The sequence below is a fragment of the Physella acuta genome, unplaced genomic scaffold, assembly GCF_028476545.2.
Source record: "Physella acuta isolate Inbredline_101_S28 unplaced genomic scaffold, ASM2847654v3 ptg000049l, whole genome shotgun sequence".
NCBI classification, from domain to species: domain Eukaryota; kingdom Metazoa; phylum Mollusca; class Gastropoda; family Physidae; genus Physella; species Physella acuta.
The window spans coordinates 586469-611669 of NW_026731569.1; the positions used below are offsets into that span (position 1 = coordinate 586469).

The 25201-nt window shown below is 34.6% G+C and overlaps 1 protein-coding gene and 1 long non-coding RNA gene across 8 annotated transcripts; one reads left to right on the top strand and one right to left on the bottom strand.

Moving 5' to 3' along the window:
- Nucleotides 1-9757: 9757 nt before the first annotated feature.
- LOC131945253 (glutamyl-tRNA(Gln) amidotransferase subunit C, mitochondrial) lies at nucleotides 9758-25152 on the top strand. Of its 5 annotated transcripts, none has more exons than XM_059306326.1 (6): nucleotides 9758-9776; nucleotides 19698-19830; nucleotides 20212-20262; nucleotides 21659-21828; nucleotides 22019-22122; nucleotides 24973-25152. In XM_059306326.1, exons 1-6 carry the CDS (start codon nucleotides 9763-9765, stop codon nucleotides 25041-25043), a joined length of 543 nt encoding a protein of 180 aa, XP_059162309.1. In that variant the 5' UTR covers nucleotides 9758-9762; the 3' UTR covers nucleotides 25044-25152. The 5 variants fall into 5 exon arrangements, with proteins under 5 accessions (XP_059162309.1, XP_059162338.1, XP_059162329.1 ...); XM_059306355.1 differs by having other exon boundaries at nucleotides 9760-9776; nucleotides 19731-19830; XM_059306346.1 differs by lacking the exon at nucleotides 9758-9776 and adding an exon at nucleotides 17906-18134 and having other exon boundaries at nucleotides 19731-19830.
- LOC131945279 (uncharacterized) lies at nucleotides 12763-15226 on the bottom strand. Of its 3 annotated transcripts, none has more exons than XR_009387132.1 (4): nucleotides 14871-15226; nucleotides 14329-14469; nucleotides 14097-14213; nucleotides 12763-13715 (listed from the first exon to the last, which is right to left on the bottom strand). It is a non-coding gene; the product is annotated as an uncharacterized LOC131945279 (long non-coding RNA). The 3 variants fall into 3 exon arrangements; XR_009387141.1 differs by having other exon boundaries at nucleotides 14791-15226; XR_009387135.1 differs by having other exon boundaries at nucleotides 14696-15226.
- Nucleotides 25153-25201: the final 49 nt, after the last annotated feature.

Genomic DNA, 25201 nt, shown 5'->3' on the forward strand with positions numbered 1-25201 from the left:
CCATTTAAGTTCCTATGTAGAGCTAGATTTGACGGTAGGACTCGTCAACCAAACGAGTCAATATCAGAATATGTTGCTGCTTTACGTCATTTAAGTGAATTTTGTGAATTCGGAGACACGCTGTCTGACAGACTATGTGAAAAGTTTGTGACAGGTGTAAACAGTCCTGATGTTCAAAGAAAGTTGCTGCTCGAGTCAGATCTAACATTGGAAAAAGCAATACAACTTGCAACTTCATTCCAGCAGTCATCCGATGCGGCGAGATCTCTAGCACCCTCAGGGATCCATGCAGTAAACAGCAGGTTAGTCAACAAACACCAACCCCATCAGAGCATTTCAACTTATGCTAAACAGCCTGCACGTTCAAATCCTAGATCTAAATCTAGTAATAATTATCAAAAATGTCATCGATGCAAAGGTCCCCATGCATCTCATCGATGCAAGTTCAAGTCAGCAACTTGTTATAAGTGCAGTAAGCAAGGTCACATTGCCAAGGCCTGCTTTGCAAAGTCTTCGTCTGTTGCTAAATCTAGCCAGTCAAGACAGTACCGCAACCAAAGGCAGCACTATGTTAACTCTCACCAAGACTACCTAACCCAACCAATGAACCACTCTACCTGTGAAAATGCTCAAACTGATTCGCAGCCGGATTTCAACCTATTCTCTGTGAAATCAATAAGTCATGCTCCCATCAATGTACTAGTTAATATCAACGGTAAGAGCATCAGCTTCCAACTTGACACTGGAGCATCTCTAACAGTCATCACAAAGAAGGACTTTGACGCTGTCACAGGAGGATCAGTGCCTCTACAACCATGTCACAAGTGTCTAACAACATACACTGGTGACAATGTTCCGGTAATAGGAGAGTGTATGGTTCATGTAAGTTATAATGGTCAAAGTGTTAAACTTCCTCTTCTTGTGGTTGAAGGAAATGGACCACCATTACTAGGTAGGAACTGGTTAAGTGATCTTAAGTTAAATTGGGAGAGTATATGTTCATTGAACAATGCAAAAGAATCTAGTCTTACTTCAATAGATAAAGTTATATCTGAAAATAAATGTGTTTTTGGTAATCCTGGATTACTAAATGATAGAACAGTGAAGATAAGCATTAAAGACACAAATCCAAGATACTGCAAAGCTAGAGTTCCACCTTATGCAATGAGGAATAAAATTGAAAATGAGCTAAGTAGATTGGAATCTAATGGCATCATAAAGAAGGTAGACTATTCCGATTGGGCAACGCCCATTGTGCCAGTGTTAAAGAAGGATGGTTCTGTAAGAATTTGTGGAGACTATAAAGCTACACTGAATAAGCAAATAGAGATAAATAGGTACCCTATTCCTAACATTGAGGAAATTTCTTTGAATTTGGCAGGAGGAGACAAATTCACTGAATTAGACTTTAGTCATGCTTACACTCAACTAGAACTGCATCCAGATTCAAAAGTCTATACGACAATAAACACACATAAAGGACTCTACCAATATGAAAGACTATGTTTTGGTATATCATCCAGCCCTGGAATTTTCCAAGCTGTCATGGACAGTATTTTTAAGGATATTCCAAATGTTTGTGTTTACTTTGACAATGTGTACATAACTGGTAAGAATGACACTGAACATCTTAAAACACTTGATAAAGTCTTGAAAATAGTTGGTGAAAAAGGTTTAAAGATAAACAAAGATAAATGTCAATTCATGCTGATAGAAATTAGTTTTCTTGGTTACATTTTAAGCAAGCAAGGTCTCAGACCTCAACCTGAGAAAACAAAAGCCATTAAAGAAGCACCCAAACCTGAAAATACCCAACAACTAAGAGCTTTTTTGGGCTTGATAAATTACTATGCAAAGTTCATAGGGAATCTGTCTGGTAAACTATCACCACTGTATAAGCTGCTGCAGAAAAATGCAACTTGGCACTGGGGTAAACAACAAGAAGCTGCTTTTAATACAGCAAAAGAAGCTTTGTCTTCTGACACCTTACTAACTCACTATGACCCAGGGAAAAGACTTATATTATAATGTGATGCTTCACCAGATGGTGTAGGAGCAGTCTTGTCCCACATGGATGAAAAGGGTGACAGACCCATTGCTTTTGCCAGTAGATCTTTGAACCAGGCTGAGAAAAATTATTCTCAGTTAGATAGGGAAGGCTTAGGCATCATTTTTGGTGTTAAGAAATTTCATAAGTTTCTGTTTGGTAGGAAGTTCACCATCTTTACAGATCATAAACCATTGCTAGGTTTATTTGGAGAAAACAAAACCCTACCTGAGCATGCCTCGCCAAGAATTCAAAGATGGGCTATCACACTAACTGCATACAATTATGAATTGAAATACAAACCTGGATCTGAGAATAGTGCAGATAGTCTTAGTAGATTACCTTTAAAAAACCAAAGCCTTAGCTATGTACCAGAAGATGTATTTGTTCTCTTCACTATCATGGATAACTACAATATAGATGTGAATGATATTAAAAGAGAAACACAAAAAGATGAGTGCTTAATAAAAGTATATGAGTACTGTAAGAATGGTTGGCCTGAAGAGTCTGTGAATGATGACTTAAGGCCTTATAAAATAAGAAAAATGGAATTAAGTCTAAAAGATGGAGAAGATGCAGTCCATTATCAGTCAGAGTTGCCTAAACAAAGTATTTGTAACTTAATAAATGATTATGGTGATATGGCAATTTCAAATGCTTTTAAAGAGAATACATTAGTAAGAAGGAATGTGATCATCAAACAACTTGCTAACATCATTAGCACTTACAGAAACTAAAAGGGTAACATCAAAAGAAAAAAAAAGATTTTTGCCATTTAATACACCCACTTCAAATACTGGATCACAGTTGCAAATTGATATGGTCCAGGATAGTACTTTTAAACAGTATTTTTGGTTACCAGGAAAGCACTATCAGATTACCTGAGAAAATTGATCAATCAAAGAAATCTATGTCAGTCAAGGATCTGAATAACAGCATAATACTTCCAGATGCCAATTCAAAAATAGTTCCATTAAATCATGACAAAACATGCATTGAAAGAGAATTTGGTGTTAATGATAATGTGTATCTAAGAAATTATGGGAGAAGGGAAACATGGATACCAGGTCAAATTGTTCAATGTACAGGACCTGTGTCTTATAAAGTAAAAACAAATGATGGACTTACTGTCCGTAGACATGCAGACCAGTTAAAAATAACTTGTGCAGATAATAAGTGTGAATCTGTCAATCCCACCAAATCTGAACAGTTCACACCAACTCAGTTTGTTCCACAACCAAGTTCTGTTGATATGAGTGAACCAAGTAGTCTGGAGTCAGAAAATGTAAATTCTGGAATTAATGATTTTGATCCTAGACCTTTGACATCATTGTTTTGTATTTTAATTATGTTGTAACATATTGTGCATTGTTTGTAAGGATGTAATCTACCATAGTGTTCATGTTACAATATAATTGGTGATTTTAGGATACTGTAAATTGTTCTATTGAGAGATGTGTTGTGTTTACTAAGGGTAAAGGGATGTAATATAGTGAGACTTGTGAAGTCAAGGGAACTCACTCTTCTTGTATTAGTATTATATTTATACTGTTATCTTGAGTGATGTCCCTTACATGTATATATATCTTTGTCTCTCGTCACTTCCGTCCTCTCTCGTTATCATCATGTAGTTGAAGGCCAATAAACGTTTTATATACAACCACATGCTTCTATCGTCAATCCATTACAAGTTTAAGTATTTAAAATGGATTAAAAATCATAACTATATCACGAGTTCCCATCCCCTGTTGTTTTATATAAGAATATTCGAGAAAGTTTAGGGGAGATCACTCCCGGTTTATTAAAATTTGTATTTGGTTAGTGGCGTCATAAGGTTCGATATCACCTGGTGCGTTTAGTGAGTGTCACCCCCTCTCCGGTTGAGTGTTACACACCCTCTGCTTAATATTTTATTATTTTAACAGAATAAAAAATAGTTTTGACTGTAAATTTTACAAGTTATCGTCATGGCGACACGCCTAAATTGTGAGGCCCCCGCCTTGTGAAGCTATTGTGTTAGGTTACTTAAAGGTTACAGGCTTACAGTTAATTTGTTAGTTTTTTTTTCATAAAAGTGATATAAAATTCAAAGGTATTTTACGCTACGGGTTATACCGTATAAATACACAACTATGGACGTATAAAATACACAATTTACAGATTAACGATTGCGTAGGGGCCCAAAAATCCTAGTCACGCCACTGATACTTACTTATATAAATTCAAATTTGGCAGACAATAGAACACGGGGGCTGCAAAGTCCAAAACTGACCGGCGCCTTATATGACCTATAATACGAAAAAAAAACCCTTTGCCGAACCCCCCCCCCCCCCCCTTTGATATTTTGTGAGGTCGTAGACCGACCCTGGAGGGTAACAAAAAAAAACAACATTATTCCCTTCGGATAAACCCCTTAAGGTTGTTAGATTTGTCTAGATACCGTATTCTCATATATACAAACAATTGTTTGTGAAAAAGTAAAAAAAGACTACATCATTTGGTATGTGTACAGGGGAGGTAACTTTTTAAGTAATGATTTCTAAATAATGTTTTTACTATTTTAAAGAAAAAACAAACATCGCAAGGTATAACATTCGTTTAAATAGATAATTCATTAAAAATTAAGTTATGTAATATACTCATTTTGTAAAAGTTAATTCCTAAATTGAATTAAATATATTATTTGATTTCTACTTTTAATTAAGCCTTTGCAGTTCTAATAACCTAGCGAGTAATACGTTTGCGACTGCTCCTCGAATGGTTGTATGACTTAAATTTACTCATACTGTTTAAGCTTATTCCCTAAGCACTCCACATGACAGCCAATCATCAATTAATTAATCATTCAATTTCTCCAAACTTTTTTGAAAACTTAAGCGAAGCTAGGCAGTATGCCTAGTATATATATGTATCAGTAGCGTACGCAGGGGGGTGCAGGGGGAGCGGCCATTTTTAGCAAAGTGGCGCCTTTTTGGAAACTTTTTAAACTTAAAGTTTTAAACATTGATGTTTGTTTAAAAATTATCTTTGGTCGGCACATCTATGCAAATCACAAGATTTATGTCATGCAGCAATTAATTATAACAGTAATAGACTAGTAGAGTCAACATTTACAACACGTATTAGCAGCTGTATCAGTTTGTCATTCTAAAAATAACCATTACGATGCATTGCAATGTTTAAAAAACCTCTACGGGTAACCGCTTGGCAAGAGGGGTGTTAAGTTTAAGGCAACTGTATAATGTATTTGCTTACCAATAATTGAATTAGAAAATGTTACATATAAAACTTCAAACATAATTACTATATATACAGTTTAAATCGTAATTTATTTTCATAACATTACAATACAGACACAAATACAACTAATGTGGCACATCTATTTAAATTTACTTATGGTCGAACTGCGTAGCGGTGGGGAAATTTTGACAAGGTCAACGACGTCATCACGATGAAGTAGTAGTATTATGACAGTTTGATTACGATTACAAATTATATGAAACAGTATCAACTTTCTATTAATTATTATTTTAGTTTACTAGGTCTAGATCTATATTATATTTGAATAATGCTATATTTTGCATTAAAAAACAACAACTCAATTTAAACTAACACTGATCGCACATTTAATTATCCGCTACTTATTTAAATCTATTTTTGAATCAGTATGCATGCGTAATTGAATATGTATGGGGTCGTCCATAAATGACGACACACTCGTAGGGGGGAGGGGGGTCCGTAATATTGTGACGGTGTGTGATGATGGGAGGGGGGGAGGAGGGGGGGGGGGTTCAGATGGTGCGACGTCACACTTTTTCATTATAAAAAAAAACAATGTTAGAAAACGAATTTTAGACGTTATTTTGAGTTTTAGAAAACTGTTTTAATAAATTGTAATAACAATCTATATATATAATTCTCTTCTTCGAGCCGTTAGAAAACAAGCTGCAAACGCTCTCCCTACCTCCCCACTCCTACATGGTTTTAGTGAGCTGTGTTCACTCTAAATGTTTACAAGCAGAGCCAAAGATTTTAAACGTAGGGGGGGGGGGGGAGGGGGGGGGGGGGAGGGAAGGAAGGTGGGGGGGGGGGTTATGGTCCTTAACGAGCTACTTATAGTGTTTTAAAGAAATATTTTCAGTGTCAGCGTTGGTACTGTCGAATTCACAAATTATGAATTATTGAAAATTAGAAACAACTAAATAGCGGCGTATGTTATGCCGCGGGTCGGCTCGTTGATTAAAATACTCTACGTTGACAGAGTTCAGACAAGATTTTGGAAAAATATAGCCGTTTAAAAAAAATTAACTGCAATTTTGAGGGTGGTTGTAGGCTGAGGTGTGACGTCATTTTAGGGGGGGGGGGTCTGGCTTTTTGTGACGACGTGTGACGGAGGGGAGGTGGGGATGACCCCTATGTTTAGAACAGACATCTAAAAACTGACGCTATTTCACTCTGAGTTGGTTATCCACCCCCACATCACCACCACAATTGTGTAGAGCGACATTAATGTCACACCTTGGTATACGCTGGGTTGGATAGTTGACCTAAAGTGACCAGACAGTGGTGAATGAAGTTGAACCCCCCTCACCCCCCCTACCCACCCCGAACTGATCTGTTAAGTACATTTGGGAAAACGCGTAATAATGTACCAAAGTACCATGCCGCCAGAATCATAGCTTTTGAAACGCAAATCTCTGTGAATATTGTTTTTGCAATTACCATTAAAAGGTGTGTGAGTAATACAGTGATCTAACCCACACCTTCTCATTATGTTAAAAAAATATCTTTAAAGAACACAAAATTTCAGTAGCTAATTAAAAAAGTGCATGATCTGGAATGTGAGGCCGATATTTCAGTTATATGTAGGCTATTATTCCGAATGTTTTATATTTAGAATCAAAAGCTGGCTTTTATACCAACTCTCATTTTAAAAACTTCCATTATGCTGTAATACTTTAGCATTTATGATGACAATATATTTAATTCTGATTGTAGACACAATATTTTTCTAAAAACGAATAGCGTTAAGCTACTTTATTAGATTCTTAAGTAATTATTGATTTGTTTTGATATTTATAATAACACGTGTAGACATATACATATTTATATTAAGATATTGATTATTTCCCCTTTTCGCTTGTCTTAATTAATATCCCAGGAATTGTTTGGATGCAAAGCAAGAGAGGCTCTGCTCTCGATAATTTAGTTACCGAGGAAGATCTTGAGAACATTGATCAAGAAATGGAGGTTGCCAATATTATTGCGTGACAATAATATGGCCAATAGATTATGTGTAGTTTGTGAAAAATATTGTAGTGCAGCCCATTCTAGTGGATCCTAAAGTTTCGGACTTTGGCCAGTTAATTGGATGCGATATTGGCCAATGCGCGCGCGCGCGCGCGCACACACACACACACATACATATATATATATATATATATATATATAGGGCCTATATATATATATATATACATATATATACATATATATACATACACACACACACACACACATATATATATATATATATATATATATATATATATATATATATTCCATAAACACTTGTTAGTATGTGTATACCCATGTGTATTTGTATTCATTTTTTTTTCTTCTGGATGTATTTAATTTTTTTTTTTAAGTTATTACGATTCCCAACCAAACCGTTTTCCTCAGGCATATTTTGCAACGTTTAGTTGATGTAACTTCCCACCCCGTCACTGGCACGGTGATTGCTTTAAACTGTGCTCAGATAATACTAACGATTTTTATCTATATTCGGTTATAAATACAGCTGGGTGTATCATTACCAGGTTTTACTTTACGACATGGTGTCACACCCCCCCCTCCACCCGTGTCGGGATTAGGCAACATAGCGCATAAAAGACTATTTAATTCACCCACCTTAATCAATTAATTACGGATAATTATCATTTTTAGTATTTATATATTGCTATTCTTTACCTTGGTGTCACCCCCCCGGCATTGGTGTCACCCGTTGCGCCCCCCCCCCCTCGCTACGCCTCTGATATATATATATATATATATATATATATATATATATATATATATATATATATATATATATATATATATATATATATATATATGTTACGGTCAAAGCCCGAAGTGCGGCCAAAGCGCGGATTGGCCGGCCAATCCGCGCATTGGCCGGCTCTCTTGACCAAAGCCCGAAGAACTTAGCACTAAGATCGTATTTCGTACATTGGCCGGCCGAAGCGCTTAAACTTGACAGCGTATTTTGTACATTGGCCGGCCAATGCGCGCACTGGCCGGGATGTCCTGGCCAATGTTCTATCTAGACTAAGTTGTGATCGCATTTTCCTTATTCTGGGTGCGTTTTCATTGAGAGTAACGTATTGTTTAGCTCTTGTTTGTATAGCATTCTATATGCAAGGCTACATGGATCAAAAGGGCCGTCAGACCATGAGACAGACATAGCATATGGCTGTCAAAAAAAATGTAAATCAATGTTAAGTTTCCATATACGGGCTCTCGATAAAATAGTTACTGAAGAATATCTTGAGAACATTGAACAAGAAATGGAGGTTGCCATAAATGCAACGACATCCTCAGCTAACACATCTACTGCCGTGGCGGAACGCCCAGACCAGTTACGTGACAATAATGTGGCCAACAGATTCTATATAGTTTGTGAAAAACATTGTAGTGCAACTTGTGGATCCTGTGGCAACGATGTCATTGCTATTTGTGGAATACCCAGTGAAGCAGACGAAGGGTACGGAGGGAACATTACCTGTAGATTGTGTCACAACAAACAAGACATCATGGAGCACAGATCAGCAGCTCATACTGGCTTGCAAGCTCAAAGTGCTAAGATGCTTAAAACATCAAATACAAAATTTAAAGATGGTGAAGTGGGTGACAATGTACGCATCCGTTTTCCAGATGTTGACAGAGGTCACGGTGATCCCCGAAGCGTGATTGCAGTTGTCATGAGCGTCGAGGGCGGTTTCTACAAATTAGGAACGGAACATGGTGTTCCAAAACATCTGTATGCTAGAAGTGAGTTTTCAATGCTTCACGAAAAACTGCTCAGTTTGTCGTCAGTTGGCACTGAGGAAAAATCACTACGAACCATCGCATCTTCACAATCATTGACTGGGAGCCAAGGCTACACTCGCTGCAATTGCACAACTAAGTGCACAACAAATCGCTGCAAGTGTAAAAATAACAAGCTGCTATGTAATTCTAAATGCCATAAAAGTTCAACTTGTTGTAACAAATGATAATATTGATAGATTGATCTTCTAATTAAGACTTTGGCCGGTCCACCATGGCCAGTCCGCGGACTGGCCGGCCAAAGGCCGAAATCAAGAGCTATTTCAGACTTTGTCCGGTCAACCATGGCCAGTCTGCGGATTGGCCGGCCAAAGGCCGAAATCAAGCAAAGTTTCGGACTTTGACCGACCTATGGGAGGCGATATTGGCCTATGCACGGATTGGCCGGCCAATCCTAGCATTGGCCGACATATATATTTCCTAGATATGAGTATCAATCAGGGTTTTTTAGTAATTTTATACAATTATACCACAGATCAAAGTGATTAGGTTACAATGCTATTTAACCATTTATTGTATAAATAATTAATAAATTTAAATAGCAACTGTACTATTAACTACTGTAAGGGGAAACCACTCTAATTTAGAAATTTTTCTCAAATTTACAGATGGCCACTGTATAGTATAATATTAGAGTCCATAATAATAATAAGGTAAAACTCCATTTTAGCGTATTTTATTCCCCGCTTCACGTTCACCTCCAGTTGAGCGTATTTTATTATAAACACAACCGAAACACACAAAAACGTCAGGAAAACACTAGATCTACTTATTTTTTTAATGAATGTGATTTTTAATTAGAAAAGGTAAAAAAAAAACAACATAAAAAGCATTAGAACTGTTCCAATTAAATATCGAATCTCGTGTAATCGTCAGCGGGAGAAAAATCCTTACACGGTAGCGGGTTCACCGTGAGTTCACATTGACATTGAATTATCAGCATACGTCATAGCTCGGGCAATTGCTATTTGAAATTGTGTTGGCCTCAGTTTTGGGGTCATTGTAAGTTCATTAATGTTTATTTATAGTATCATGCCTGGGAGAACCTTGTAACAATACAAACTTAACCGCCTTGCAATTGTGAGTTACGTTTACGACACGTACTTCACCCATTGCCATGAAAATTCTGACACACGAACATTGCACATTCAATATTCTAAGTTTGGATTTTTCTCAAGTTTTAACAAAACTAAATTATCAAAATCTAAAACAAAGTCAGTCTCTTTGTTTTTTTTATTCATTTTTATTAATTTGTTAAAACAAAAATACAATTAAATGAATCGTGTTTTGGTGTGTTTCGGTTGTTATAATAAAATACGCTCAACTGGAGGTAAACAAGCAGCGGAGAAATAAAATACGCTAAAATGGAGTTTTACCTCTATATACTATACTAGCTGCATCCCGTGCTCCGCCACGGTAAATCTTTTTTAAATGTACCAACTTGGGAAAAGAACAAAACTAAACACAACACAAACGAACGCAAAAAAAAAACACAAACGAAAAAACAAACACAACACTCATAACATAAACACAATTTAAATGCAATCATAAAGGCATATTGCTCACAGTCTAGATCGTAGCGCCAATTCACGCCCTTTCCGGTGATTTGCAACCCCCTCAAACTTTCAATTTGCACCCCTTCCACCCACCCGCCCTAAAACTTTCGATTTCCACCCCCCCTCGCAAATTTTTTCCAACCCACTTTGGCGCCCCTTAAGGTCGGCACCCGGGGACATATGCCCCCCCCCTCGCTACGCCTCTCCTATAAAACCCGAAAGATAGAATAATAATTAGAAAACAGTATAAATAATAGGCAGTATTTAAAATACCGTGTTTTACCTACACTATTTCACTTTATCCATTCACGCATTTTTTTTCCAGTACTTTAAATTTTAAAAATTTACAATAGAGTTTCATAACTAAAACCAATGCGCACCTAATGAACGTGATGACGCGTCTATAATAGTGCTGAATAGTTGATTAAAAATTATAAGTAATAAACAGTAGGGCCTACATTCAGTGAATAAAATAAATAAAAGATTGCCTTTTATCAATCCATGCTAATTATAATTTTCTAACAATAATTTCCTCTTACACATCCGAATAATTTGCATTCACATTTTGCTAATTATATTATTGCAACACTAATTCCTTCTATGACGAACGTATATTTGCATTTACATTTTTTATTAGCGTGAGTTTAATGTATTTTTAAATTACCTCCTTTGTCAAAATTAGAAAAAAAGAGTTAAATTAATTTGATTTTTCTACCGTACTGTTATTATGTTATTAAAATGTATCCACTTTTTCTAGGAATATTAACGAAAACTATATTTGACATTGATCCTTTTAATATGTTTTAGCAATGTGCGTGTATTTAATATTCTCTTTACGTTATGCAAAATTGTACAAACAGTGGAAATTATAAAATAGCTCTATGCCGTTATATAAACAAACCCTACTCAATTACTTATAATAAGACACTGCGGTGCACTGAAAAGCACAGCATGGTGCGCAGCTTACTTTTATAGTCCCAAAATCTATAGCGATGACGGACGGAAGGACTGACACACGCTCAGCCCGCTTATATTATAGATATTCTATACTGAATCTATAGTATATAGATCTAGATCTATATAGATTCAGGAAATTGTGCTGTATGTGATTTTACGTAGGCCTACCTACTACCCAGTCAGCACACATATATTGGCCCAATATTGGCTAAACATTGGTTACCAATATTGGCTACATCTTGGTGCAACATTGGCTTAACCTTGGCGAAACATTGGTAGTGAAACTCGGCATGATGTTGGCGCAATGTTGGCACAATATTGGCTATATCCCGGCTACATATTGGCCCAACATTGGCTAGATCTTGGCCAAATATTGGCTACATCCCGGCTACATATTGGCCCAACATTGGCTATATCCCGGCTACATATTGGCCCAATATTGGCTACATCTTGGCTCAATATTGGCTATATCTTGGCCCAATATTGTCTATATCATGGTTACATCTTGGCCCAATATTGGCTACATCTTGGCTCAATAATGGCTATATCTTGGCCCAATATTGGCTATACCTTGGCTCATCCTGTATTATATCCTGGCTACATCTTGGCCCAATAATGGCTATATCTCGGCTATACCTTGGCTCAGCCTGTATTATATCCTGGCTACATCTTGGCTCAAATTTTTATTTTTAGCATACAAAAAGATCCATTCTCATATCAGTCATAATATTTACAAAGGTAATTTCAAAATGTGAAAGAAACTTTAATCAAAATGTAGTAAAGCAGCAATACATACACAAGAACTGCTCATCTATTAAAATCTGTATTATACCATCCATTCAAATGTAAGAAAATTATAACTATACTATAAAGTATTGATTGAATAAGAATATGTAAATAATAGTGTAGTAACTTTCATTTTGACTTTTATACAAACAAATTAAAACAAATATACAAAACATTTTCATATAATGTAACAGATGTTAAGCAGGCCTACAGTTTAAATTAAACTAATGTAAAAACTTAATTTACTGTACAAGAATACAGAAGCTGTCTTTTACTATGATACGTAAACATAAAATTAAAAATAAAAAGTATAAAATATTTGTCTAACAACATTTAATTGCATAGCTCGTTTAAGTATTCTAATTAGGGTTTACATTTTAATGCTGGACCAGTCTGCCTTGTCCATAAATAACAGAACGAAAATATGTTCAGGATCTCTAGATTATAATTGTGGTTAAATAGTGTTGAAATGAATGCCATTGTGTATACAAAATGTACAATCTTTCAAAAGACAGATGGTTCGAGGGTTTATACGCATTGTGTAGAACAGGAATATCACTGCGATATTCAATACATGTTTTTTTGTCTCGAGTATGAGGTATTTAATTATAGTAAACTGAATATATATTAATTTACTTCATTAATTAGAAATAAATATCACCAGCAGAAGTATTGTCAATACAAATGTTGCAAGCTTTTTTCAGATTGTACAGTGAAACTAAATAATGAAAGAAATTTGCAACTAATTCTTTAAAGAAAAAAATGTCAATTGTATATTTCATTTAGGACATTAAATCTACACTAAACATACATACAATGCCAACTTAAATTATTATATTATTACAAAAGGAAACAATTTATTAATTTAAAATCAGCATTGTTCTTAGACTATTTTGGTAAGAGCATCTTTTCTTTTCGTTAAGCACTTAAATGCAATATGTATTAAACTGTTAACCTGATCCATCTGATCAAATTTTTTTTTTTAAATCTGATCTAAAATTATTACGAAAATCACTGTTGTCCTCATTCTTGTGGACCCTTGTGGAGCTGAGAGACACAACCACACCTCTCTATTTTTATACTTGGTTTTAGGAGATTCCCCAAAGTTGGGTCCATAACACTCTGCCTGCTTGTGTTTTGTTGGTTTCTGATATTTTCCATGTTTGTTTTGGATAACAAACTTTCTCTTTCCTTTGGGATTCAAATCCAATAAAAGCCTGGTTGTTGATTTTGTGCAAGGTATGTCATAATCCATCCACATTCTAAAAAAGAAAAGTTACACACTAAAAGTCATTTATGAAATAATTACAACCATACACTGCTCATTTTGCACTAAATTTATTATGTTTATTTTATTTTGCACTGCACTAAACATACAACAAGAAGCCCCTAACATCATGTTTGTAACGATATATTATATAGGTATAAAGACTCGTGGTCTGGGGTGTTCATGCTACCCAGGTAACACTTATACTGCATATATATATATATATATATATATATATATATATATATATATATATATATATATATATATATATATATATATATATATATATAATTTTTATAAACAAAAGTGAAAAAAAAAGACCTGGTAATAAAAAAAAATAATAGTATGTATATAAATATTATAAACCCCTTACCCTATGTCTCTGAGTTAAGAAGGTGCCAGAAAACTTTTGAGCAATTTCATCAACTTTATCAATTCAGTAATTGAACGATTAGACCCTTCAGAGTGACCCAGAAGTAATGCTTGTGGTCTGAAATTATTTTACTAATATCAGTAAAGGCATTAACTACACATGCTGATCATTACATGCAAGCAAAAATTACTAAATGAAAATTATTATTCACTTTGAAACAATGTAAACTTACAGTTGTTAAGTGTTAAGAACATTTAGTCATTTTCTGGTGTAGCCAGTATTTGGTGAAGTATCAAGCAGTGGGGACCTTATAATTTATTAAAAGATTGATATGTCTCCAGTGGGCTGATTGATATACACAACACCTGGAGGCCTGAAAATAAATGGCTTTCTTAGTTATTAAATATAATAATAAAATGAGTGAGTGATACAATAAATGATAGCCAGATTAGATACTAATTTTTAAGTATCTCTGTTTATTTGATCTCTGTATATAAAGGATTTGTGTAGTCAACACTATATCTAGCCACCTTTTTTATTTCATAGTCTTTAATTGGGTATATATCAGACTTAGGTGAACTGATGAATGTACTACTAACTTGGCTTTATGTTTAGCAATAGTGTCCTCAACCATTTGCCTACTCTGTCCTCTATATGATAATATGAGTAGTGTTGATCAATAAGTAGGACTTACGAATAGTACCATCTTATCACTGTTGGTCATGAAATTAAGTGTTGCTCTGAGGTCTCCACACTACTATTTACACAACTTACATCTTATTCATCAAAACATGCATTAGACTGGAATCCCCAGGGAGGGTGGGCTGGCCAAGGAAAACATGGAAGAGAACGGTTGAGGAGGAGGCGAAAACAGCTGGGCTCTCATGGGCAAAGATTAGAGGAGCAGCCCAAAACCAAGTCCGCTGGAGATGTGTGGTTGCAGCCCTTTGCTCCCCAGGGGCCACAAAGGAGTGATGATGATGACATCTTATTCTCCCATAGGGAGCTGTAACAGTAATAGAAATTTGAATGACAATCTTGAATCAATTTAGAATTCTAGTTGACTAATTTTTTTCAAAATTAATACTTATCAAAATACACTGTGACTGTTTGTTTAACATGTAGAAATTTGTTCTATAATTATAATTGTGTCTACTGTTCCTCTCTCTCTCTCTCTCTCTCTCTCTCTCTCTCTCTCTCTCTCTCTGAATTAATTATTAAAGACAGTTTCAAATCCTTACACAAATGGGCCTAGAACAATAAAATTAAGTTTTTTTTAAAAGTTAAAGTGAATGATTATTTATTAATTTATAAACATTTAAGCCCCCCCCCCCCTTCCCCTGTGCGTGATAATTACACCTAAAGTTGAAAACCAATAAATACATCGATCTATCAATAATCAATATAACCCCAAACGTACTTGCATACTTTTCAATACAAAAAAAGTGCTATCAAAATTAACCGCCCTCTGATTACGATTTTTAGTTATTTAGTATTATTAGAATCTAGATCTAGAGTAAAGTGGCGTCTGCGGACAGTTGCCTCTGTCCGGCTCTGTGCGGACACCTTGCTGTTTTTCGCTTAAAACAATAATTGTATGAATATTTTATAGGAAACTAACGCAAACAACACAAAGCATGTCCATTTTTAAACACATCTGAGTCCATTTCTTCTATTTCACTCAATAGGGAGATTAATTGGAATTTTTCAAAGTTGCGATGTATGACGTTTTATGGTAGGAAACCTCATCCGGATGAAGAGCACTAGTCCCCGGATTAGAGGAATAAATCGAACCAATCATAGCTTAGTTAACTGGGTTAACTATAAATAGCTTATATATATATATAGAAAGCTATAAATATCATAGTTAAGGTTGTTTAAGCCATCTTAGAGGAAAAATTGGGGTGTCCGCATCTTTTTTGAGGGTTAACCTTTTGCAGACACTAATGAAAAATCAGAGTATATTTCTTACACTTTAAGTAAAAAGGAGCTTTAAACTAATCTTGATACTCCAGATTTATATTTAAATTAAGTCTAAATCTAGATCTATTAGTTTTTAGTGATGTTTTTAGGTTTTAAAAATATTTTTGATCATCAAACGTGTCTACTAAGCAAAAAGTGAAATAAAATCTCAACTGGGTCCTGAGTTTCTTTCAGGCATCACTTTAATTTAATTAAAACTTATTTCATATTTCTTCATATTTTTTGTTTTCCAATATATTAATATATAAAACAATCAACAACACTATTTATGTATGTAACATGTTTATTTCAATCATTTAAATAGAAACAAAATGAACAAAATATGCCTTGTCCGCATAAGGAGCAAGTGTCCGCACAGAAAATAAAATGTAAAAAAAAGTGCACTTACTGTCCGCACAGAGTCTCACCACTGAAAATGTTAATACATTCAATGCTATGCGTATGAATACAAAATGAATCAGACGTGATTAAACTAGAAAGAATGCGGAGTGAGACGGTACTTTCGGTTTGTTTCTATGTGAAGCGGTTACTGAATGGCGCTCAATGGAAATCGGCACTTCCGTTTTTTTTGCTACGACTGTCCGCAGACGCCACTTTACTCTAGATCTATCTAGATCTAGATCTATCATAAAGGAGATTATTGTAAAATGTAATTATAGCCTAATGCCAAAATAAACAGAATAATAGTTATAGACTCTAGATCTAGTATTATTAATATATAGAATCTAGACTAGATCTACCTTTTATAACTTTTATTTGATGACTTAGGCCCATAAAGTTAAAGTTTCCAACAAAAAAATACGAGTTTTCCAGATTCTGCATAAATAAAGTTATACTACTTCTCACTGTTGAACTAAAATGGCTACAGTGGGCCTACCTGTTTTACTGTGACTGGATACAAAGTCTTTTGTTAAGAAAAATGGCGAAGCACCGGGATGCTGGCTTGCGAACAATAGGAAGGAATGTGAACAAAGGGACAATGGGCGACAGGGGGCCGGTGGCAGTAGCGCACACAATTTTAAAAAGATTAACAAAATGTTTAACACATGCAACGTAGTCTGTTATTGATGCTATGTTTACATTAGAGCATGATATTAAAAGATAACTTAATTTTAGTTAACATATATTAAGTTTAACAAGCATATTTAACTAAAATTTCTGCAGTGAATACATAAATCAGTGTAATCTTGGCAGCCAAGGTAAAAACGGTTAAATATCAAGGTATCAAGGGATGCAAGCATGTACAAATCTTGGCTGTACCCTGGCGTAAGCTTGTCCAATGTTTGGCCATGATTACAACATTGGGCCAAGCTAGGGCCGACCCTGGTATTACATACTGTGTTAGCTGGGTAGATCTACCTAAGATCTACTTTTTACTTTTAACTTTATGTCTTTAATCTTTATGATAAATCCGCCTAAAAATGTGAAACAATTACTAATTAGATCTAGGGGCCTACTAAAATTAAATGAAATGAGTCACCTATTTTTCACATTACTAGTCTCGGCCGATTTTACGTACCTAAATTTCCTAAATCGATAGATTACCCAGTTGGTTTATTAATCGCTTTAGGCCTAATGATTAGGCTAATCAGTTAAATTTATATTAAATCTTTTGTATTTGAAGCTAGAATCTAGATCTAGATTCTATTTATATTTAATTATAAATTTAATATTTAGGCCTAATAGGGCCCTACAAATAAATAAATAAATAAATAGTAGGCCTAAAGGCCTAGCTAGATCTAGGTAAAACTAAATGAAGTGACTACTCGGAAAAAAGATTTTTCGCCCTAGCGTCTCCATTTGGTTGGCAAAAGATAGTTCTGCACATGCGCAATGACAATAGCTGAGCTAGGTTAGTGCTAGTGCTAGGGTTAGGGATAGGGTTAGACTTCTGCGCTTCGTTTGTAAACACCTGCAAGAAAATAACAGTTTCTCTCCATTGCGCATGCATATCTTTTTCTGGCTAGAATCGGCAAAACTAAAACTCTTAGCCTTACTTAGTAATAATAGTTACCTTAGTTAGTATAGCCACAGATTAGTGTCGGAAATTATCCGGTAACAATGTCAACTTCCTTTAGTTAGTCCCTACTATAACTAGATACTATAGTACCCTACTATAACAATTCTATAGTAGTCATTGTATAGTTATTAATTATAATATAATTAGTAATAATTAAATATAGACCTAAGTATTAATCTACTAAAAAAAATCGGTTGTAAACCATGGTTAAAATAATAAAATTAGTCTATTTGGTAATCTATTGTTTAAGATACAGTGAGTTTAAGACCAATTTAAGTTACGTAAAATCGTCCGAGGCTAGTATTGTGAAAAAAGGGTGACTCATTAAATTTAAGTAATTGTTTCACATTTATAGGCGGATTTACGTTTTAAAAATTACAAAAATGTATCATAGTTTCATTCATTAAGACTTTTCAGTAATTAATAAAGATTGACGATGTTTTCACCTACTTTTCATTTACTGTAGCGTTTAGCAGCATCTTGTTTAGGTTTTTTTTTGTGAAATTTTATAGTTACTAGTCAAAGATTCAGGGGAAAGCACTTCAATTTACAGATGGCAGCTGTTTATATAGCAAACCTTGCACTCAAACACTGCTGATAATATTGATTTATAATTTATGTTTAGGCATTGCTTTTGGTTTATTATTCAGCTATCTATTATATATTAAACAAATATATCACAATATAATTGTATTAAAGCCATTATTAACTAGTCACCTTTGTCTTACATTACTGGTCTCGGATGATTTTACATACCTAAAAAGATAGATTACCAAATTATTTATACCTATTTGACCATGAAATAATCAGAAATAGGCCCTATATATTATATAGGCCTATAGATCTAAATAACTAAATATTAGTAAATGAGCCGACCTGCGGCATATCATACGCCGCTATTTAGTTGTTTTATTTTCTACTTTTCAGTAATTCATAATTTGTGAATTCGACAGTACCAATGCTGCCACTGAAAATATTTGCTTTAAAACACTATCAGTACTAGAAATTAGTAGGGCTATTCCCAGTTGCAATTTTTTTCAATACATTTAAAATTAAAAAAGCCATGGTTTGGTTTAATCATCAAATCTACTAGCCCACTATGTTTCTAGTGTAGGTTGATTATGAGAACAAATACACAAGCCAGTGTACTCATAGCCGTCATGTTGGAGACAATGGAATCAATTAGTACCCCTTTCAATACCTTCTGTGCAGGGTGCCCAATCAACTGACCCAATGGTACACTACTGCTTGGTTGCCAGAGGATGCCACTAGCTTGATTTAACCATCCATTTTAGTGGCCCATGGAACAATTTAAAAGGAATTTAGATGCCATACCACTTCAGCAGGAGCACGGGAGCACCTGGTCACCCTATAGTTGGGATGCTAGAAGATGCTCCTAATGGAGTTTGACCATTGAAGTAGAGGCCTTAAATACAGAAGACCCAGCTGCTCAATAATGTCTTTTTTGTTCAATGTGTTTAAAAATGATACATTACTTTACAATTAATATAAATCTCTTTCATGACTTTTATAACTAATCTAAGGAATAAAGTGTCTTTTTTTACCTTACTTTTAATTCTTTTTTTTAATGTTATCAGTTTACCGGTATTAACTATTATGTACTTTAAAAGAATGTATTCTACGGTTGCCAAGAGAACAATTATAAACAATTTAACCCCAGGTCTGAATAGAAAATTCTGGGCCGGATGTTACAGGAAATTTTCTTCCAAGGTAATTTTTTAAAGTAACACAATGACGATTGATTTAACAAATATTTTATACTAGGGTTTTATGAATTATATTGTAAAAGAACTTAGCAACGCATCTTCCTGCTTATGATGTATTGAAATCAATTGTGGTGACTGATAGTTGACTTAAAAACTAGCCATCTAACAGAACAATACTATCAGGACACTGATTTTGCCATTTTGTTTAAATTAATTGCTGCATTTCTGTTTGGTAGAAACGTGAAATAGTATTAGTTTTCTATTTCTGCTTTGATAGTTTTCAATCTGAACACGGTTGTTTATTGTAAAAGATTATTTATTGTAAAAAATATGTTCTTTTAGTATTAACTTTATACAACTTTTTTTTCTTGGAATTGTTTTTCAGGTGCCAGATAAGCCAGTTTGGCAAAGAGCAGATTTTGAGTGTTTACCAAAGGTTGGCCCATCTTTAAAATATTCATATGCAATGATCCAAACAAAATTATTTTTCTGATAAAGCATTTATAGGTTTAGCTCCATTTAAAAATGTTGATTTGTTCATTTTGTTGTTTGCAAGGTTTTATTGTTGAACTGATACATCCTTTAAATTGAAACTATACTTTTGCTTATACTTGACTTACTTTGACTTAATCATCTTTGCTCCTTGTGGAGCAAAAGGCCTAAACCATAACCCTCCATTATATCTGGTCCCCGGCTGTTATTTTTACATTCTCCCAAGACATCCCTGTTGACTCTTCAAGAAGACTACGCCTCCATATCTGTTTTGGGCACCTTTTGTTTAGCTTTCTCTGGGGTTCAACCCCAGTGCCACTTCCTCCTTCTTAATTGCTTCTTTTGCTTATACATTTAACACCTTTTATATTTTGAAATTTCTTAGTTATGAATTCTTAATGTGGGATTATCAAAACATAATTTCCTCTCTTTTCTTTGATATGCAAATACTTATCTAATTTTTAAATTTGCTGTTCTTACTCATCTTTCACTAGGATATATTTTGTTTTTCAGTTTATGCTTTAAAAAATTAAGATTGAGATTTTCTGTTTTGCTGTTCTAGAAAAAGTAGTACAATGAATATATTCAGTTTACAAGTTCCAACTTCTGTAAACTAACAATTTATTAAGGTTAAGGGGATATGCACATTTTTTTCCTATTTTTTACAATTTAATATCTAGAGCCTTTTGAATACTTTTATAATGTTTGGCATATGAAAGTAAGTATTAAACAGCAAAAAAAGGGTTGAAAACAATTTTGGTTGTCATGGAAACCCAAAAAACCCTCTGTCATTTTGAATTTTTTGGTACTTTTAAAAATTCTACGGCTTTTTTATTTATGCACCTATAGCAATCAAATTTAAACTGCTTATATTTCAGTACATATTAAAACTTTTGTCATGAAAACTTTTTTAAAAATAGCTACTAGTAAGAATGTTACAAAGTCTAAAAAATCGTACCATTTTTAGTGTTCAAAAGTTTCAAAATTTGCATATTAATTACCAAATAGGCCATCAGGTATTATCTTTCCATCTTTGGTCTTCACTGGCCTCTCTGGCTTACTGAACTTCCCAGACATCTTCTTAATTGTATTGTACACGTCCCTAATATTCCCATGGTACAGTGCTTCTTCAGCTTCCCTTGGCAGCAGTTCTAAATAACTCTGTTTGTCTTTCCTTATGCATTTCTTGACACTTTTGTTTGTTTCAGTATATTCTTCCAGGGCTTTTAATTTAGCAGCTCGTGTACAACTGTTGTTTAATGTTGCCTTTTATCCTTTCTGTCCTCAATAATTTTCAGAGTATACAATTTATTAAAGTATAAAAAAATGTATAAACTTAGGTTTTGGATGTTGACTTACAACACGTTGAACAACTTGAAAGGATTTCATTGGTTGAGTTCAGCAATGAAGAGGGCTACATCTGCCTGCAGAATGCCATCAAGTCGGCTAACACATTATACCTAAAAAATACAGATGGAGTTGAACCCCTGGAGAATGTTTTAGAAAATAAGTAAGTGTCTAAGATTTTAAAATGTTAGCTTTCAGTGTTCCTAATTATAATATAATGTATTACAACACCTACTGACTTGTATAAGAATTTCATTGAACACAAATAGAGGACTTTATAATAACACAGGATCTATTGTTTTATGTCATTTAACAATTTAGAAATATATTTATTTTTCCTTGATCTTTTTAAGAGAACTTTGGTTGCGTGATGACATTGTGACAGAGAATAATCCTCCTAGCATTATTTTAAAGAATGCTTCAAAAACTGAAGAACAATATTTTGTTGCTCCACCAGGTTAGTGTTGTTTCTTTGAGGATTTAACTTGACACTGACTGCATGTATTGCTGATACTCACATTTTTACCAATCTCTTACTAACTTCTACTAAACAATATGGCAGTAAAATACCCATTTTGTTACATTTTTAGCATAATATTACCCTAAAAAATGTTTCTATCAGACGTAAATATGTTTGGATATGGGCTAATTAAACAGTACTCTTGTAAGTACATTTTGAGTTGGCTGTACCCCTGAACAAAGAATAAATTTTAAAAATGTCAACAATTACCTAAACATTAACCTTCAACATATGATTGCTATAATAGTTGCATAGTTTAGGTTCTTTATATGTGGACATTTTCTGGAACTTCTTGAGTCATTCAAGGACACTGCCCCGTAAGGTCACAATTGACCTTCAACTTGCTTGCAGTTCAATGAAAAGATTTAGTTTCAACTGTCCCAGTTACAGAACTTGAAGATCCTAATTTTTTCAGCTGTCATTTTGTTCCTAGAAGTAGCACTACAGTAAGGGACCATCCAACAACATTACACTACAGTAGGGGACCATCCAACAACATTACACTACAGTAAGGGACCATCAAACAACATTACACTACAGTAGGGGACCATCCAACAGCACTACACTACAGTAGGGGACCATCCAACAGCATTACACTACAGTAAGGGACCATCCAACAGCACTACACTACAGTAAGGGACCATCCAACAACATTACACTACAGTAAGGGACCATCCAACAACATTACACTACAGTAGGGGACCATCCAACAACATTACACTACACTAGGGGACCATCCAACAACACTACACTACAGTAGGGGACCATCAAACAGCATTACACTACAGTAGGGGACCATCCAACAGCATTACACTACAGTAAGGGACCATCCAACAACATTACACTACACTAGGGGACCATCCAACAACATTACACTACAGTAAGGGACCATCAAACAGCATTACACTACAGTAGGGGACCATCAAACAGCATTACACTACAGTAGGGGACCATCCAACAGCATTACACTACAGTAGGGGACCATCAAACAGCATTACACTACAGTAGGGGACCATCCAACAACATTACACTACAGTAGGGGACCATCCAACAACATTACACTACAGTAGGGGACCATCAAACAACATTACACTACAGTAGGGGACCATCCAACAGCACTACACTACAGTAGGGGACCATCCAACAGCATTACACTACAGTAAGGGACCATCCAACAGCACTACACTACAGTAGGGGACCATCAAACAGCATTACACTACAGTAAGGGACCATCCAACAGCATTACACTACAGTAGGGGACCATCCAACAACATTACACTACAGTAGGGGACCATCAAACAGCATTACACTACAGTAAGGGACCATCCAACAGCATTACACTACAGTAGGGGACCATCAAACAGCATTACACTACAGTAGGGGACCATCCAACAGCATTACACTACAGTAGGGGACCATCCAACAACATTACACTACAGTAGGGGACCATCCAACAACATTACACTACAGTATGAGACCATCCAACAGCATTACACTACAGTAGGGGACCATCAAACAGCATTACACTAAAGGTTCTCAAACTAGTCATCTAGATAATTCTGGGCATGTGATGCAGAAACACCTTAGTAACAAAGAGGACCTTTTTACTGAAGTGATGGCCAAGTGAAGGTGTATATCATATAAATAAGGGTGCTCAGTGTGGTCCACAAAGAGTTGTATTGTCACAACAGAGACAGGCAAGATGGCCCATGCTCAATGTATTTTATGGCACAAGCATTTAATTTTGGAGATCACAAGGCAGATTATTACAGGAAACAAAGGACAAAGCTACCAGTGGAACAGTCTTTCCATTTAACCCAATGTACTATTGAAGAAAGTTCACCTTCAGTATAAAATAAACCGGGAGTGATCTCCCCTTAACTTTCTCAAATATTCTTATATGAAGCAACAGGGGATGGCAACTCAGGGTATAGACATGATTTTTAATCCATTTTAAATACTTAACATTTTTAAAATAGAATAAAATCTCGTAGAAAAAAGAATTGCACACCAAGTGAACGCCAAATAAAATGTGCATAATCGTGCGGGATAGTATTAGTACTTTACAAATTCACATGCGTTTTTTGAGAAATCGGAAATAGCGAAGATTACTACTTCCAGTCATTGGAAATTACTCAAAATTTGACAGAAGGCAGAGAATTAAATATTTTACTTACTTGTGAAATTTTATTTATTTATCTGAAATAGTACTCAAGTTATAGGCTTTTGAAAAATTGAAAGTAGAAAAAGTTCCACTTCCGGTTATCGGAATTAGCTGAAAAGTTGATACTGATCTATGATTTTGATATAATACTTATATATGAAATTTCATCAACCTAGCTGTAACGGTACTCAAGTTAACGTGTTTACACAGATACAAACACAGACACACATACACACACAGACATGCGGACAAGATTGCAAAACTATGTTTTTCCGACTCGTTTTTTAACACGATTACAAGACTTTCTCTATACCATGTATATACGAGAAAGTAAAAATACAAGCAACCTGAAACCACAGAGATGATGTAAATATTAGTCCATGTTCAGAAAGGATTACATCACTAGCCTTTCACCTCCCCCCTGTCTAATCTCATTGCATATATATATATATATATATATATATATATATATATATATATATATATATATATATATATATATATATAATATATATATTCATATATATAGGTTACAGGCTAATAATAAAATATAGTGTGTTAATGTATATTTATATCAATATTATGTATTCCTAAATACGAGTCATTTATTTTTTTCTCCTAAGGTAACATTCCAATGAAGAGTCGAGGAAAACAACGTCTGATACACGTTTTGCCCCAGAATGATGCATCTTGAAATTGTTGATATATTTTTAAAAATATTTTACCATTTTATTTTATATAAGTATTATAAGTGAATGGTGACGTTGATATTAAAATCAAGTATGTTACTGAAAACATTGAAATACTACCAGTTTAATTGATTTGATTTTTTGCTATTTTACTAGGTATATT